This window comes from Paramacrobiotus metropolitanus, unplaced genomic scaffold (assembly GCF_019649055.1).
Source record: "Paramacrobiotus metropolitanus isolate TYO unplaced genomic scaffold, Prichtersi_v1.0 Parri_scaffold0000227, whole genome shotgun sequence".
In the NCBI taxonomy this organism is placed as follows: Eukaryota; Metazoa; Tardigrada; class Eutardigrada; order Parachela; family Macrobiotidae; genus Paramacrobiotus; species Paramacrobiotus metropolitanus.
The window spans coordinates 89279-107310 of NW_026570447.1; the positions used below are offsets into that span (position 1 = coordinate 89279).

Genomic DNA, 18032 nt, shown 5'->3' on the forward strand with positions numbered 1-18032 from the left:
TAGAAAACATTTACAAAAGTAACACCTGCTCTATGCTATCCTGATCGGGGATCGTACCCATTACACAGAATCAATTAGTCAAAGACTAATTTCTCTCCAGAAAACTGAAGGCGCAACACACAAACCATCAGTTGGGAAGCAAAGAACATTTCTATGCAGGTACAGAACATTTCTCTGTACTCGTATTATAACCCGTTAGTAAATTAAAGCCGTTAGCCGTACATTATATCTGTACATGGAATGTTACGATTAATATCTACGAGTATTACTAGTATAAGTACTTATTTATATTATCCTAATTGTAACAGTTGATAAATAATCGATACTGATCATGACAAATCAACGATCTTTCGAGCTAGTGCGTCGCGTAAGTGGACGTTGGAAGTTGGACGTGATGATAAAGCGAGATAAACATTTGCTGCGATTGGAATCAGTCGGCAGGAAACAGCGTCTAGTGTTGAAACCGCAAGTTTCTGTATCGACAACGTTATTTGCGAAGGCCGATTGTTTCACCAGTTGACAGTGCACTGCTGGAATAACCACTTAACAGTAGTGTTTATTGATAGTTTTGTGGTGATCGATCACAAGCTTCTTCGAAGGCATTTAAGCTAATCATCCTTTCTGTGATTATACGATTATTCGCAATGAAAGCCGTCGTGGTGCTGCTACTGGTGAGCTGCATAGGCTGGACGCTCGCCGCTCGTTCGGATGGTAGGTCTTATATAACGAGTCGTAACGACCGTCTTAAGATCAGCGGAAATCAGTAGCTTGGCGCACATCGCGGTAACATGGAAACAAGCGGGCGCGCGCAGAACAGGATAAAGTGGCGAAGTATCGTGACATCACACCAGACTACATGTTCCGTGCAGTTGGCATCGAAACACTCGGACCTTTGGAATCAGACGCCTCTCGCATGGTCGCCGAACTCGGGCAGATGATACGCGGGATACGGGCGATCGCGTATTAGCGACAGCGATTCAGCATCGAAATCCAACGCGCGAATGCAGCGCCAGCATCGGCTAATTTAGATGAAGTGTTCGGTATAATGAGGCCGTCTATTTCTGCTGTCGGCTGAGGCTGTGGAATTCGTACATGTTTTCTATGCTAGAAAAACTGTGACCTTTGTATACCGCCAATTAATAAAAATTGCATCGGTAGGCGTGCCGCGGTGTTATCAGTGCCGGAGCGCCGTGGACCGGGACTGTCCGCCGGACGGCCCGGTGCAGGCCAAATGGGCCCGTGAATGCGATCCAGGTGTGGTGGGATGCACGAAAATCACCGCCGAGAACGGTCAGTACTGAAGACTTGGGCCTTGTCCGGAATTCGCAGCGAATCTCGTTGCGATACAGCAACTCCACCTCGCGAGGTGGCTTCACGCGTACCGTATCTGTAGGCGAGGCCACTGCATACAGCCACCTCGTGCGGTTGAGCAACCATACCAAAGCTAGATTCGCTTCGAATTCGGGACGAGGCCTTGAAGTATTCCGATTCATGTACTTATAATAATTCAGGGTATAGCTTTAATTGGGTTATTCACATTTAATTTAATTTAATTTAATTTAATTTGAGTCAGTGCAGGTAGCCCATATCCGGCTAGGATGACATCTAGCCTGGGATTTTAAACCTGGCTGGCGAGACGCTAATTAGAAAACATCAATGAGTGGGAAACTGACCTGAAGACTCCATACACATACACCAAAACAGCGATACATCATACACCAAAAAGCGATTCATTAAAACAGATTAACAGAATTTAGTTGTGTACAGAGCGGTTCTAAAACAGCTAAGTGTAGGTAAATTAACATAGGTTACAAGCAAAATTACGCAGTTCATCACTTCAACACATAATACACTTCGTCCAGTCTCTTACCGATACAAAACGTTTCGTGAGCACAAGAGCGTTACCTCGCATTAAAGCAACACTGATTCTCTCCTCTCACACACTTTAATATAATTCATAATGAATATAACGCTAGCAGCGGGCAGACTATTAATTTTAGTACTTGTATCTACCATCTGTACGGATCTGTGCAGCTGCATCACAGCTGATTGGCTGGCTTTAAGTATGTACGCGCAGTGCATTGACATTAAATTAATCATTTTAATGTGAATGCACTGCGCGTACTTATTGACCGTATCGGTACCGTGTACGAATACGCGATGGGCCAATCAAATGAGCGTACGTGGTCTGTATTGTACGAAGCAGTGGACGGTATTCTTTATGATAAGTCTGATACGGTGATACCTACAGTAATTCGTATTGCTTTGAATTATCTGAGAAACAAGTCAATTGAATGTTGATTGGATCCGTGTCGGTCTGTTTACAGGCGATGTGGAGCGCGTCTGCGGCAATCCGCAGCATCTGAAGATGCCGGGGACCGCGCGGCGAGCCGGCGTCGGCTTCGTGACCTACTGCACCGGGGCCGAGCTGTGCAACGCTTGACATGCGCCATACGGGGCCGGACCGTGGAAATGGATAACGCTAGCCATGTTCTTTGTCGATTTAATCACCTGATTTTGCGATATAAAGCAACCCACTGAATAAAGCCACAACTAACGGTCATGATTGTGTGGTTCGTGACTCTTTTCGTGACGCTGTGTACTCAACGAGAAGAAGTATATATACCGACAAAAACAACTGCGACTAGCGCGGCAGTTCTCTGACCTTCGGTTTTGCTGTCCGAATTTGCGGGCCGACGTATTGCTGATGAACACACCGTGCTGACCGTCACATTCGTTACCGACCATTTGTTTTTCTTCAGTTTTACTGCTGTCTCACTTCTTGCTGTAAGCCATTCTGCAAAGCTCCTTGAAACTCAACAACGCCATAAATTATGATTACCATGAACATTAGTTGACACCATGAATGAATTAGGTTCAAATTTACCGGAAATTGAGTGTGAATGGTAGCATGAAGTCCAGCAAGACGCTGCATTTCCGTATAATGTAGAGCATATTAAGCGTGTCAGTTTTTATACTATGTAGTTGAACAGCACAGCGCTGGCCCTAGGAACTGAAATCCTTAGAGAGAGGTTTAGAGGAGCCTCAGCGTACCGATGCTATTCAGCACAGATGTCTGCTACATTCCTCAGAGCCAAATTATCAGGTATACCGTCTTCAAATCAGAACACTCTTGTTTATCTGAGCACTGTATTTCCGGTATTCTCCAAAACTTATTGTCCGGTAGCTTTCGCAAAGTAGTAGATATACACAGATTACAAATGCACAAGTAAACCATATCGACAGTCACTGCAAATATACGCACACTAAGCCAATTCTCCTCCGATGGTAAACCAACAATTTGACATCACTTATAAAAAGCAATTTTTCTTAAATTTGAGTGAATTTTTCTTTTGAACACGTACGAAAGTGGCATATTCCGAAAAAGGAAACTTCAATCCTCACAGCCAGGTGAAAGAAAGCCTTAAGACGAATACCCGTTGGAAATCGTGCCTTAAGGCAACCTTAAAGACGGTCTTAATGACACAACACAGTGTACCACAATGCAACCAAATAAAAAAAACAGCAAAGTTTCATTGACTACCACAGCAGTGGACCTACTTACGAGACCGCGCCGCTGACTGGCGAATCAGAGACGACTGGTACGTAAAAGTGCGGCACCATTTCGCATATTACTCGGCATTTGCTCCTTACAGAACTGACAACCTTATAATTCTTCGAAGAGTAAACAACCGTACTCCAGCTTCACGATTTATACTGCGTTACAGATATGGCCTAGCCAATATCAATGATGTATTTCTAACGCTGATTGAATGTCAGCGTGATCCAAATGTTCGCTGAAATGTGCCGACAACGAAAGGAATGCACCTGTTAATTCGGCCTCAGCGGATGTTCCATGAACAACGGCAAGAACGACTGAACGAAGATATGCTTGATCCAGACTATAATACTATGATGTAAAAGCTTTGATAATATGTACTTCTTGTACTGTACTAGTATGGAGCTCTGGTGCAACCGTGCAATTACTACGTATTTCTGTGAGCCATGAATATGCTGCGTATTCTTGTAGTTTGTTTTCGCTACGGTGTATGTTCGCGGAACTGTTACTATTTGCGCCTTTCTGTCATTTCTCATTTACTTGATCCAGTTCGACCTGATTTAAGTAATTATTGATGTCCAAAGTCAGTTTTAACTAGTCGTGGTTGACTGTTGCACTAGAGTAAGGGTGGTCACTATAGTCACTCAGCGGCATAAGGCTCGGCGAAAGCAGGGAAGATGAAATGTCGTGCGCACTGCCGTTGGGCTCATCATGTTAAGAGCAATTTCCAAGTTGAAAACCTCCTCGATGCCTTTTTAACTGGTAACTCCTGTACTCCTTGTTTGCTTTGCGATGCGCGCGCCATTTTTATTCTCCGTACCATGTAGTACACAGAATGATCTCCTACAACGCTTGCAGTGAAATGATACAGCTACAGGGTCATCTGAATAATATGACACGCAGCGGATGCGACTGCGAAAAACGTGACACTTTTTCCATCCCGCTACGCACTACAACGCTCCGTCCTTCGCGTACTGCCGTAGCTTTTCTGTTGTGCGCGAGCGATCCTGCCATTGATTTACACATAAATGTTGACGCTGACGGATGTGATATTTCCCAGACTGAATTATACACACAACTCAATACACGTAAATTTATAGAATTGTTTGACTTTGTACTTCGCGAGCAAGTTGTGAAAGCATAAGCTGTAAGTGCCACTCAGGTCTGTGCACTCCAGTACATACAGAATATACGACGTAAAAAGTAACAAATCACACGATACTTAAGGCGCAACCAAGTACATACTTAAGATGCAACCAAGTACAAGAAACAGCAAAGTTTCGTACAGCGTCGATGTCCTGGCCTACGGCCAGGTCATCGACGCTGTACCAGTATAAAAACTGACAAGTTTCGTACAGCGTCACTGTCCTGGCCTACGGTAAATGATACAGCTGCGGTGTGTGACGCTAACCGCCGCATCGCCCGAAAGCTGTGGACCTTCGTATTCGGCCAATCGTTTCGCAGCAACTCCGACAACGTCAGGTAGGCCCTGGTGTTAAGAATGGTGCTAAATCGATCTTACATGTCGCAAGATATTTTCTCCTATGCTGCTGCTATGACGTAAAGGTTTTTTGGAGAATGGATTTCGCTTACGCATCTGACTGCGCTTTCAGAAAACCTCTGCTAACGAAAGCAGCGGAAGAAAAATAGTTAGACTGCTGCTGACCGACGAAAAGTGTGTCCGTCAATATCCGCAGCAGGGACCATGTCACCATAGTGATTATTATCGAAAGGTCAAGTCTCTTTTCGTGGACATCTAGCTAGCTTTAGGATTTAAAGCTTCCCTTTGGATTTGCTGGGTTAGGCTTTCACTGGACATCCATTTAAGTAATCCACAGAAGGATCAACGGCGTCCTTCTCGATATCAGTAGGTTTTTGTGGAGGTACTTACCATAAGTGCCGTAGCGGAAAGTTTCACCCGAGTTCTGACGGCGACTGTCATAGGATTAGTCAAGAAAACTTACGATTAACCGGTGCAGTTGCGTAGCAATATGATAGCGTAGCAATGTGTCCAAGTTCTCAACACAAACAACCTTTTACCTAATAACCTGTGCTTATCTACATAAGTTTTGCTTCTGCTTGACCCCTTTGTATAGTCCGTCATTTCTCATAATTTTGCAACTGTCGCATTACAGTATCTGCTCAGTTGATATCCCGCACATAAATTTACTAATTACTGCCGCCAGGCGTACTGTTACGTACATAGGCATCACGTATCAACAACTGGGATTTGGGAATGAAGACCAGTTATTATTCCCTCGCGCCACAATCCATCGTGCTGGTGTTGTGGGCGTGGCTGCTATCCCCGGAGCGCCGGTATGCCTGTCCGACGAGTGTGCAGCGCGAATGCGCCGATCCCGGATGCCAGTACACCATCACGCAACGTACGACCGATTTGTTGTTTTCTTAATGTTGCAAATTTCTTATGTGTGGAGCGGCGCGCTCGCGCTTGCACCGTTTATTAATCCGATGACCGTGAAGCCTAGATTTACTTTTTACTAGGCAACCGCCATCAAATTGACGTTAAGCGCAAACGCGGGCACACCATTTTACAGTTAAAATTTAAACATTAAAAAAACAACCAAATTCTTTATTCTTTCTAGAATAAAAAGGTACCGTACGGTCCGTACTTGACACCGTTGTAGCATTTCCCTTCATGACAGCCAAACTAAAACGTTGCTTAAGAAAAGCAGTAGACCGCGTTTGTCCAGTCGGTTATCATTTAGTGAACTATTGATCATCTGTGCAGACTCCGTAAATAAATTGTAGTCGAGCAGCTCGTCCACGAGGCGACACGCAATTCCCCGCCGACACCCATTCGCCTGCCGTTTGACCGCGTCCCGCCCATCGAGCGGCTGACCGTGGAACGGCAAATCGTGCGTATTGAATCGGGTCAGCAGGCCCTTTTCGACTGCCCGCTGTACAACATCCCGGTTACGACATGCAGCACGACGTGCACTCCCTGCGCCCCATCCCGCACATGCCCGGTTTGATGATGGCCACCATGTCGCTCTCCGTCCGCTACTTCCCCTGGAGCGCCACCGGCAGTCTGGTTGAGTGCGCGCAGGCGTGTGGTCGCCTGCAGGAGACGCCCACCACGCTGCGCGACAACTTCTGCACCTATAGCTACCAGATATTCCAGTTGGTGGTGCTGCCGACGGCCGGCCAGCTGTTTATCCACCCGCTGGCCAACGCCACGGTCCAGCGCCTCTCTGACGCCAGCTTCGAATGCGCGGCCAACACCTTGCCTAACCAGCCGGTGGCCTTCATCTGGCGCTTCAACGGCCACGTCATCAGCGCCCCGGCTGATCATCCCCTTTTCGCGCTGGCTCGCACCCGCCTGCTGCGTCGTCAGGAGCAGCCGCGGCTGGCGGCGCAGCGTTTCCCGCTCTTCGGCATCTCTTCAGCGGAGCAGTTCGTCTTCAGCGTCACCGCCAATATCTCGACCAACACGGCCAGCAGCACGCTGACCATCAGCCAGGTGGATCTCCACACGTCGGCACGCGTGGAGTGCTGGGTGCGGCCCAACGCCGACGCTGATACGTGGCGCGTGCAGGCTGCTTATCTGCACGTCTACAAAATCACGAGTACCGGGTAGGAAATGGCAATGCCCGACGTGTATCCCGTTGCGACTGCGTTCAGCATATAACAGCCAACTCAGAACTGTTCAGCTTTATTCTCAGGATTACGCTACCGGCATCATTTTTGCAACTTTTGCCGGTAGTCATTAAATTGGATCTCCAAACGATTTTTACCAGTTTCAAGGTAACCGCGTCAACACCTTGGCCATTGATTTCCCTCATAAACTCAACTTGCACGTACGTTATTTTATCGCAGATAGTCCACGGACAATGATCCACTGCCGCTGGAACAAAATGGACATCACCGATGACCCGGTGTAGAGAAAACGAGAAAAGTGCAACACCTACGAAAACAGTCACAGATAATCTTTCCAATCCATTCGCATAACGTCTTCCACCGCTGATCGCGGCTGAGATGCCGCTATCCAGCGCGTACATCCCCTCTTATTCCATACAATATCACCGCCAATTACGCGACTTTTCATTTACAAGGGCGTCCCAGTACTATATTCGGATGACCACCCTACAAATTCGACGGAACGCATCGGCATTAGAGATGTCAAAAACCGAACCGAATCGTTTGTAACCGCGGTTAAACCGGTTCGGTTTGGTTCCTCGTTATTTTGACCGCTACTTTTGTGCTCCAACCGAACCGTTGTAATCGGTTAGGGTTAATCGCCCGGGGTGCCCAATACCTGATAATGGCTTTTACATTTTACTATAGCAGAAGAAATGCTGCGTCAGTTTCTGTAAATTTTGTTCTCTGTACTTTGCCACGCCCATTATTTTGGCGCCCCCATGGCGTTAAACATGCTCAAAGTTCGTCGTAACTACTTCTGTTGTCACATGAATGAGTAAAACAAATAACCATCCTCAATCGAAAGCAAAAACTTTTAAAAACCCTACCATGGCGTTTAAGCATTAAGGAGCTGGGGTGGGGTGTGCCGCTGGTTCACTCGCCACGAAATGAATCTGCTGACCCGGCGCAGCGGGATTAACCGGCACACCGGGCGGATAATTGTAACCCGGCTGTACATACACCACGTGCGGGGCTTGACAATTGTTAAAGGGTTTCGGTATTCTGCACATGTTGATCCCCGCTGTGATCGCTTGACCCAAACTGCAAATCCACATAAGACAGTGCAGTCCCACGAAGCTCCCGTTAAACGCTTGGCCGTTGGGGATACGGCGGCACGCTGCCGCATTATACTCGTAATCAGCATGCCAGCTGTTACACAGATCCCCGTAATAATAGTTAAAGGCAATATAACTGTTCAGGTTGATGCCCAGAACGACAACCAAGAACGCAGTCAAGATGGTCGTCAGGATGCTCAGCACCATGCTGGTGATGAGAAGACATCGGCGCGAACGCGGTGTTTGTCCAGCGGATAAACGGCGACCGGCGGCGATTCCGCAGGATCCGGTTATGGTGCTGAACACGCCGATGTATAATCCGGAAGCGAAGAAACTGAAGGAGAATGCGTAATCAATCGCATTGATGCTGACATCTGTAAAATGTGTTTTGAGATGTTGAACTTTCAACCAAAGCTCTTCGCAACTGATTTTACACTGACGTTCAGGCGCCTTATTAGCGACACATCAAAGTGAATTCAAAAATGCAAAACGCACAAACACAAAACCACAACAAGATTAGGCAGTCAAAACACAATTATGCAATCATCAAAACTAAATTATATAAGCACTTGACATCATCGGAATGATGTCATAGCAACGTACCGCCACCAACCAACGAGATTTCCTAAATGTTTAAAAAAATTTCGAAAAACTAATTTTTACTTACTGATAATGTCGGTGATAAGCATAGCTACTCCAAACAGCACCTGGAGTATGCCAAACGTCAGAAGCGGTTTACGATTATGTAGAGCGATTTGGCTGCGGTCTGGAGCCATTCTTGATTCGGTGCTTTCAAAGTTATGATTGCAGTCTGTAAACAGTATACACTGACAGCAATGGTTGCAAGAGAATCGTGAGACACTGGTTTCGCTACCAAGATTGTGCTTTATATACTTGTCCTTGTAAACCAGTTAATCTTGGCTTATCAGTTGTACGGTATGGTATCATGCGACATTACCTTTGATAATGATGTGCCTTTTATTGTCGGACAACGTCGGTTATTTGATTACGTTGGCTCTCTTACCGCACGCCTCGTTGTTACTTCTGACAATACAGTAACAGTTAACGTTAGTCCGTTAACCGTTTTCGCGTTGACGCCAGCTAGTCATTGACTGGGTTTACGTGCATAACTTACGATTAGTAGGTATCTACGGCATTTATTTCTCGGGTTTTCACCGCTATGACTCATAAAATTAATCTTAATTAGGAGAATTCGGTTGTGATCAGTTTACACAACTATGCCACACGTTACTGCAGTAATGTAATGAAAGTTGAATTTACGAAACCTAACTTTTCTGTAGCTGCAAATATAAATAGCCTGACTTAAAAGTTGAAACGAATAATTTTCCTTACCGGTATACTATCGGTGTCGTCAAGCGTGTCATGCTGTAGTAACGACTAATGTGTACATATAGGTATTATTATTATTATCCGATACTAATAACTACTAATGAGCAACAAGTACATTTAAAGTACAGTGCAAATAATGAATTACAGATGTAGAGGCTTACCGCCGATCGTAATATGCGCTTGTGCAACTGCTTTCGAGTTCTTTAATTTCACTTCGGTGTTTTCCTGTAAATTTATTGACGATCTGCATACGTTATGGATTAATTTTCATGAGTGAAGTTCTTTAGTAATACAGAGCGTAGAAAGTAGAAACGATTACTTCTGAAAGCTCCGTTGGGTTTAGAAATTACATAGTGAGTGACCGAGTGAAGGAAACATTCAGTCCATCCGGCAGTGTTGCGCTTTTGGCCGAAGACAGTAAACGTCATAAGTACAGATACGCGTTTGTGGAAGAAATTGGATATCTTCTTTATCCCCTGGCGGTCGAGACCTTTGGACTTTTGGTCCGGCATTTGCGTAGATTATTCGTTTTGTTGGCAGAAGGATTCGCGACGCGACAGGGGAGCCTCGTTCTACCGCATTTTTAAAGCAGAGATTTAGCCTAGCTGTTGTAAAAGGAAACGCTGCTGCTGTTTTGGGCACTTTGGGTATGCGTTCTAAAATGACTGACAGCGCCAACGATTTTGGTTGTTTTTTTAATGTTTAAATGTAAATCATTTTGCGTAGTATTCTGCGTATGCACTTTTTATTGTGTTGATGGCTTTTGCCCAATAAAAACAGAAAATATAGATATTCATATCTACGGTATATTATACATAACAATAACTGTCATGTTATACATGATCAAAATACAGGAGTTATATGAAAAAAATCCAAGGAATGCTTTGTATAGTAATTATTGTGATATACTGGTATGCAGGAATGCAGCTGTACATATGAAGATCAGTGTTGGAACTAGTGGGCATTGGACACTAGTCACGCTCTAAGTAGCGGTCAGCAAAGTGTAGCACTGTAGAACTTGATCGCTGTTGTAATGCTGTATTCACGTTTTTATTGTTCAGACTGTACTTTACTATCCGCTTGTCGTTTTGCTAGTTGGATAACTGGATTAGTCTGGTTTAAATTAACCAACAAAGTATTTAAGTTAAGTGACCGGGTACATGTACCGGCACCTGTTAATTTGGTGCCAACCGAAATATGTGTACGTATCCGCTTCGTAACCGTAAGTTACGCATATGTACATACAGATGCAATACTGATGCTTGCATACCGATGCAGTACTAGTGCTTATTAATCGTAATTTTAATACGGCAGAAGTGTTGGTAGGATTCAGATTTACAGTATGTAAATAAGTACGTAGCTGCGATCATGTGACTTCCTATTACTGTATTATATTAAATTCTTATGTGCCTAATTAGCATGTACGGTACATTGTACAAGTAGTACTCACACTTCGTGCGTTGCAGCTCTTCACAGACACACCGGACTCGGTAACCAGACCACACCTGCGAACAAACAACAGTCGCATTCGCTGTGCATGAGTGAGCATCTGCATATTCAGGTATGTGACCTATTGTAGCAATAACGATCCAGTCATCTCCGCAACGCATATTCATAGAAGTACTGTGCGAACCTCGTACAATAATATAATGGCGAATCCCGCTTCGTCAACCTGGTCGTGGTGGAAAATATTTAGTGAATAATATTCGATAATCGATAATCGAATTTACGCCTGCATCCATTGTACAATACAGAGTATAATATAGTAGTATAGAATACATTATACAGTATATAGATATAATTTACGAATACTTCCTTCATTAATATTAACAAAACTGCTCTTCAAGTAGGCCCAATTAGCGTGAGACACAACCTAATACGTGCAGAACTTATACACCTGCACACTACATGCCTTTATACACATCCGGTCGCCCCTGCAAGCTGCGCCTTTTCTTGTGCATGAAAGATTAATATAAAAGGAAAAATGCCTGATGCCGGATGTTATCCGGCAGTGACTTGCCGTCAGTATTTCCGAATTATCATGGTGTGCACTGTGCAGCACTGTTTTTTTTTTTATTTTCAGGAAGTGAGAACTTTGTTTCCCGGCCCGGAAGTTGTGTCGCCCCATGCCATTTGAACTATTACAGTATGTACTTGTAGGTTTATACTTTATGCAGATATGGTTACTGCAAAAACTTCTAAAGTACTGACTAAACCCTATCGACCAGCAATTAGGATTAACGTGTAGATTTAACGTTAACGGATTCTTGTACAAAATGCAGGTGGATGCGGTTATAGCTGATAGTTGGTGTCACTGATTGTCAGTTGTGGCAGACTTAAATACTACAACGAAATTAATGTGCCATGGAGCATATTATACAGGTAGTACATTTAGTCCTTAACTTTTCAGCACTCTTAACACCCCCTAACCCTTTATCCACGGCCTTCACCGCCAATCAACTGCCGAATGCCCAGGATGCGTTATCCGTTCTTCCACCTAGAAAGGTCACGGAAGGGGAACTAAACTGCAGCCGGTACGGGACACTTTCCCATCCCAAGGACTGTAACGCCACCGAGGTTCTCCTGCCACCGTTTGCCAATACGCCAACCGAAGATACGGATCTGATCGGCGACGACACCAATCTTCTTCTGACCATATTATTTACTGGATTACCGATTGCTGCTCTCCTTCTTGGCGCCGGCAGGTTGGTGGCTAATTGGCCTGCCAAAGGGATTCATGATCAAGGTACGCTGATATATAGTAGACCATCCCGTTCATGATCATTTTGTCTCTTTAACAATAAACAATGATTTGGAGTGTCATTTGTATGAAGCAACAGTATCGATTATCTAGATATAGGTAATTGCTCTGTGTAACTCAATAGTCAATACATAATTGCTTTTGCAAAATACAATGCAATATCAATAATAGCATCAGTACCACCCTACGAGTGCAGTTACGGTTATCGCCTCGTGTTAACAATTTAAAAGTTCTATACCGGTCGGCGGTCGGTCACGCCAAGTTGTCACCAAAAGTTTTTAAAGTCCTGGAAACTGCAGATCAATTCCGCAACCATTATTTAATTTTTTTATGAGTGCCGTTGAGTATTTTGTATCGTTTGAACTTTAAATTCCCAGCATACGAGCGTTTATCGAAATGTGGCAAGCGCAAATCTCACTTATTTTGCCATCGCGAAAACCGCTGTTTTTGGCTGTTGCTTTATATGCTTTTCTTACCAGTCGTCGAAATTGACAGTATGTCTGAGATGTTACGGATACTCCGGTTCCATCGAAAAGTGTTTAGGGTCATCTGTACCTTGCGTTTTCTAATGACTGTTTGAAGTTCAAAAGGTCACAGGAAAATTATAAAAAAGTTTTCCCGCTGGGACCGTTAGGATTTCTGGTTTTTTAACACGGCAGCGTGCGCGCTATATTTTTATCGCCTTTAATTGACAATCCTTGCGGACAATATTATTTAACATACTTTCCAAAGTATCTAGTTTGTTTGCCAGCCGTGTTTTGGTGGGATGTATGGGGGTTTAAGCAATGCTTGCAGTGAACTTTCAGACCGGGGTGAGATTTCGGAAACCGGGCAATTTCCAAAAAAAATTTGTTTTGTTCAGTTTTAGGAATAGATTCCGTTGGCAATCATTTCAAACAATGATCCAAGTATTTCTTAACCTGTTTCTTTGATGCTTACTGACAGCTTTGACACGTGCGTGGTCTGAGGTAATCAGAATTAGATTTTGGCGTTATTCGTGGACCGGAAATCCAATACCGATGCGATTTCGCCCCTGTGTGTTATAATTTCAGCTGTGTGACGTTTGAATGCTCTTCTAGTGACCGGCAGCGTTAACTGGGAAGTGTCCAGTATTCCCGCAGACGGTTTTTGATTATTTTCATGTACAGGTTCTGTATAGCTAAACGATTTGCTGCAGTCACAAGACGTATTATTGTGTTGCTGACCGGCGGTCATTTCGACGGCCACTAACATTATGCTCGAAGATAGCCCATTAGAAACTGTCTAGGTTAAAATGTTTGTTAGCCAAAAATACTTTATATTACATATTAGAACTGTAATAAACAAAATTAAATTTGTCACGCGTACCAGTCCGCCCGTTGTTGTCAGATTGATACCATCCTGCTGTAGCATACCTATGGCTAGCAAAATTCTGAAAAAAATTTGATCTCTTAATTGAATTATTTTATCGACGATTCCTACTTTTCATGGTCTAATTCGAACGGGGTCGGGTATCGGGAAGTCCTGGGTTAACCTGATTGATACCATTCTCAGTCGCAGAAAACCCTTTCTTAATTTTCGGACAAATTCTTGATACCAGTCAAAGAGCGACCACTATGATTGTATAGATTTCACTTTCGTGTTGGTTTGTAACGGCATTTTTGGAACTACCGGATGGCTGAACAAAATGACGGGCTCCGTTTTTAGTTGCTTCTGGCAAACCGCTTGCCCCACCGTAAACTACTTAGACTTATTAAACAGACAGTTTTAGTGGCTACTAGAAACAACAAAACGCTGTAAAAAAATTCAACCGTGCTTGGGTTAAATGGTTCCAATCAAAGTCATGTCAAAATATACGGTGTGTTTTGGTCAGCTCGCAAAACTTAGAATATCGTGGCATTTCTTTTCCGTACGGACTTTATTGACATTCTTCAGTGTTTTGTCTAGAGAACTACATCTTCTTTCACTAGTAAAATTCTCTGGATCTGCTGCATGCGATGGACGAGTTATTCGCCAGCGCGCTGTTTGACTTTCCCAAAAAATGCCGATTTTTGATTTGATTCGTTTAAGCGGTTTTGGTGAAAATCTTCGGCTGCATGACAGGTTGCAGCAAAAAACGCCGGTTTCAATTTTTCATGTAACTAACACATTGTCCTTGCAGAAATAAAATTTAACCATACAAGATTTGCAAACATTGGTCAGAAATTTGCTTCCAAAAACGCTGCTTGCGGATTTCACGAGAATTAATCGTGCGGACTTGCATTTCTTGTCTATATTGGCCAAACACGGTTGTTGGAATCTTCCTGCTCCCAACAACAACAAAACTAAAAACAAACCCTGTATGCGAAAATTAGTAACGTGAACTACATGAATATCGTTAATTGAACAGGTGCAAATTTTTGTTTACAAAAGGATAACATCAAATTTTCGTTTCCTGGCCAACCGTCAAACCCACCTAGTCTTCCAAAACAATTCCTGAAAAGTCAAATCTTTGCTTATTGCCGGTTACATTTAACTAACTTTCATTTGCTGAAAACGTTGCTCTTTCAAATGAGACTAAAACGATGTCAGTCAGGCTACGGATGGACCCAGCGCACTCGGATAAAACAGACCACCATTTTATTCAGCCACCCGGTAAAGGTCATTCATGGATTTCAGTAAACGCAGCATTCAGTGCTGTACAAGAAACCAACAACGAGACTGGAGTAATTCGGCTCTTTTTAATTTGGAAAGAGGAAGAAACTTTGGTGACAACTTGGCGGGACCACCCGGTAGTACCAAGACTACCAACCAGACCTGGGCAGTTAATTTTAACTATTTAACTTAACGCGAGTTTTTTTCGAGTTAACGAGTTATAACTTAACTTTGAAGCTTAACTCGCCAGGACGAAAACTTAACTCTAGCGCAACTCAAAAATAATATAGCGCAACTCGAGTTTAACGTAACTCTGCGGGTTTCGGTTGAAAGCAAAAATGAAACTAAAATATAGAAAATATCAGAAAAAAGGCATTTTAACCGTGGATCGCATAAACTGCCATAATTACAAAAGTATGTGTACAAAATTTCTCGAGCCGACGTACACTACGACCGCCCAAGGCTTTGTCTAGATGAATATGCATCGGGAGTCCATGCTGACAGGGAGTGTGGTCGTACAATTTGAGCTCAATTAACAGCGTGCAGAGAACGTAATTTTTGCGCAGCAAAATTTTGCCAACGCGAGGACAAATCATGTTCCGCCCCAAAATAACACGGGAATTGATCGTCTGTGCGTCTTCGCTACCTGCACATTAGGGAAGCGTAATAACGCGGTCAACACTGTCAAACAGCTACACTAACTTCGGTAGCCATGTGAAGCGAAATGATAGTAAAAGTTCATCGTTGCCGGCGCTCGGCCCTAAAAAGCCAGGGTCAAAAGTGGGAGGAATTTTGAGAGGGAGGAGTTTTGTGTGGTTAAAAGAGGAGAAATTTTGTCAGATAAGGACTTTTCTTATGTTTGATTTTTTTCTTGAGGGAGAGAGAAAATAATAAGAACAAAAAAACACAAGAATGTTTTCTTGTGTTTCATTCTTTGTTTCTTTCTTATTCTTTCTTATGTTTCATTTATATTTTATCTTCTTCCCTCAAGAAAATGCGTCTCTTGCTCTCTCCCTCAGGAGAAACATGAAAAACAAACATAAGAAAATGCATGAACTTTCCAAATCAGTTTTAAGAAAAAAATTAATAATGGTCTGTCTCAAATCTGGTGAAAGTGATATCGGCATGCATAAAAGACTACTTGAAATTGATTAATAAAATTATGATTTTTTTTTAATTAGAAGTTAACTCCAGTTAACTCTAGTTATTGCGGCTGACTTAACTCGTAGCGTAACTCGAGAGCTGCGATTAACTCTTAACTCTAACTATGAGCCGAAATCTCATAACTGCCCAGGTCTGGACTAACAACCTATACATGAATGACGATGACCTACTCAGCTAGATGGTTAGGGAAAGGCAGGGCCGATTTTGACGCGGCCAAGTGCGTTAGAATCGACGCTGCGGCGGTCGATTTGTCTAATCGAGAAAAATCATCGAATTTAAAGTAGTGCTTAATGGTTAAAGTAATGTACATAAGTAATGACAGTCAGAAGTAATGCTATTGATTTAATCCACAAGCTATCATCACAGGAAAACAACTGTACGATAGACTCAAATATGTAGTAAATAAAGAAAAAATTTATCAAGCACTCGTTCAAAACGTGCTTCGCTTTACTAGCGGTCGATTACATCCGCGCTCAAGACGTTAACAAATCCCCGCGGAGTGCACGCAATTCCAAATGTGATCCGGCGGATCTCAGTCCATTATTCCTGGTTGCAGGGATCTTTGTGCTGTTTATAATCGCGGCCACGGTCGTTGGAGTTATTGCCACCCAACCTAATAAACAGCTGTATTTCACGAGGGCAAGTAAGTACTAACACCTGCCGTAGTAAGCAATCAAAGCCACTGTACCTGCTTCAATAAGTCAAAACCACGTAATTCGTCGGTTTCTTAGATTTCTTAGCTTCTCTTTGGTTTTCTGGGTTTTTTTTCGTCTTCGTAGACTTCTTAGAAAGTATGTGCTGAAAAATTATTAAGTACGAGTAACCCTAAAGAAATTCAGTTAGCGTAATTCTAAGGATTTTGAGTTTTCTTAGGTTTCTTAGTTTTCAAGCTTCCTAAAGAGCATTCACCGAAAATCAGTACTGTTCTCTGTGCTCGCAAACGAATTATTTGTATCTAAATTAACGCATGCCTTTCTGATCCTTGTTGAGCAGTGAGAATTTTTGCCGGCAAGCCAACGAAAGTTCTCCGAATGAGCGGCTCGGACAGTCTCGTCTATCTGTACCGGTCTGTGAATTCCAGCACCCGCATGGTTATGTCTTGGCATCTGCTGACGGCAATGTTCGTGTTGGCATTCCAGTCTGTTGTTTAGCTGGCGGGTTGCCTACGTACGTATGGTGGCTTTAATATTGACATGGACTTATTCTAATGTCATAATGTTTTTTAGTCTACATACTGTAATAATATCTATATGCTTATGCATTCTTGTCACCTTGTTTCTTACAATTTATGCACCATTGCGCCCGCTGGGTTTGTAGCTGGGATAAGTACATAACGTATGTGTCTCTGTTGGTACTTAATGCATGCCAAGATTTTGTTTATTCCTCTGCGTATGTACGTGGTTTGACGTTTGAACTGGTACTAGGAATGATGGTAGCGACTAGCGTTTGCGTCCCTCGATGTTCGTCAACAGATTTCTGATAACTTGAAAGACTGTGAACGGAGTCGTCAGTGGTCACCTTTAAAAACTATTAAAATTTATTAATTCGCAAAAAGAAACTGTGAATTAAAATTGAAACAAGTAATTAATACGCAAGAAGTTCAAAATTTGAAATGCAATCAATACTTTCATAAAAGAAAGTTAATGATTATTACGTATGTACTGTACGTTCTCATTACAAACTTGTTAAGTGTTTTTTTTAGACTTTTTTAATTATTCTAAGCCAGTTTAAACATCCAAAACACACACAAGCGTTACACAGCATCAAAAGACAGCGGAAACATGCGGCCGAATCACAGAGAACATTTGATCTAAATTAGCCGAGGCTGGTGTCGTTCCCAGGATGGATGCCGCATTTCCACGTTGAATTT

At 43.2% G+C, this 18032-nt stretch overlaps 4 protein-coding genes across 5 annotated transcripts; 3 read left to right on the forward strand and 1 right to left on the reverse strand.

Moving 5' to 3' along the window:
* The first annotated feature begins 471 nt into the window (after positions 1 to 471).
* LOC129601288 (uncharacterized) lies at positions 472 to 2779 on the forward strand. The gene is made up of 3 exons (XM_055500063.1): positions 472 to 711; positions 1159 to 1290; positions 2328 to 2779. The coding sequence occupies exons 1-3, from the start codon at positions 645 to 647 to the stop codon at positions 2441 to 2443; spliced, it is 315 nt and encodes a 104-aa protein (XP_055356038.1). The 5' UTR covers positions 472 to 644; the 3' UTR covers positions 2444 to 2779.
* Positions 2780 to 5663: 2884 nt separating this feature from the next.
* LOC129601285 (uncharacterized) lies at positions 5664 to 7909 on the forward strand. Of its 2 annotated transcripts, XM_055500058.1 has the most exons (3): positions 5664 to 5943; positions 6329 to 7324; positions 7397 to 7909. In XM_055500058.1, the coding sequence occupies exon 2, from the start codon at positions 6501 to 6503 to the stop codon at positions 7155 to 7157; it is 657 nt and encodes a 218-aa protein (XP_055356033.1). In that variant the 5' UTR covers positions 5664 to 5943; positions 6329 to 6500; the 3' UTR covers positions 7158 to 7324; positions 7397 to 7909. The 2 variants fall into 2 exon arrangements, with proteins under 2 accessions (XP_055356033.1, XP_055356035.1); XM_055500060.1 differs by lacking the exon at positions 5664 to 5943 and having other exon boundaries at positions 6137 to 7324.
* LOC129601284 (uncharacterized) lies at positions 6119 to 9115 on the reverse strand. Its single transcript, XM_055500057.1, has 3 exons — positions 8942 to 9115; positions 8047 to 8648; positions 6119 to 7484 (listed from the first exon to the last, which is right to left on the reverse strand). The coding sequence occupies exons 1-2, from the start codon at positions 9048 to 9050 to the stop codon at positions 8062 to 8064; spliced, it is 696 nt and encodes a 231-aa protein (XP_055356032.1). The 5' UTR covers positions 9051 to 9115; the 3' UTR covers positions 6119 to 7484; positions 8047 to 8061.
* Positions 9116 to 11622: 2507 nt separating this feature from the next.
* Positions 11623 to 17610, forward strand: LOC129601293 (uncharacterized). The gene is made up of 4 exons (XM_055500067.1): positions 11623 to 11770; positions 12035 to 12370; positions 16617 to 16805; positions 17156 to 17610. The coding sequence occupies exons 1-4, from the start codon at positions 11623 to 11625 to the stop codon at positions 17311 to 17313; spliced, it is 831 nt and encodes a 276-aa protein (XP_055356042.1). The 3' UTR covers positions 17314 to 17610.
* Positions 17611 to 18032: the final 422 nt, after the last annotated feature.

Bases quoted from the DNA above. Each gene is read 5' to 3' on its own strand.
- LOC129601288 (XM_055500063.1), top strand. From the start codon at position 645: ATGAAAGCCGTCGTGGTGCTGCTACTGGTGAGCTGCATAGGCTGGACG. The intron at 712-1,158 runs GTAGGTCTTATA...TTGCATCGGTAG, and splicing joins GCTCGCCGCTCGTTCGGATG to GCGTGCCGCGGTGTTATCAG. The intron at 1,291-2,327 runs GTCAGTACTGAA...GTCTGTTTACAG, and splicing joins GAAAATCACCGCCGAGAACG to GCGATGTGGAGCGCGTCTGC.
- LOC129601285 (XM_055500058.1), top strand. From the start codon at position 6,501: ATGCAGCACGACGTGCACTCCCTGCGCCCCATCCCGCACATGCCCGGT.
- LOC129601284 (XM_055500057.1), bottom strand. From the start codon at position 9,050: ATGGCTCCAGACCGCAGCCAAATCGCTCTACATAATCGTAAACCGCTT. The intron at 8,649-8,941 runs GTAAGTAAAAAT...CACATTTTACAG, and splicing joins GCTTATCACCGACATTATCA to ATGTCAGCATCAATGCGATT.
- LOC129601293 (XM_055500067.1), top strand. From the start codon at position 11,623: ATGTTATCCGGCAGTGACTTGCCGTCAGTATTTCCGAATTATCATGGT. The intron at 11,771-12,034 runs GTATGTACTTGT...TTAACTTTTCAG, and splicing joins ATGCCATTTGAACTATTACA to CACTCTTAACACCCCCTAAC. The intron at 12,371-16,616 runs GTACGCTGATAT...TCGCTTTACTAG, and splicing joins CAAAGGGATTCATGATCAAG to CGGTCGATTACATCCGCGCT.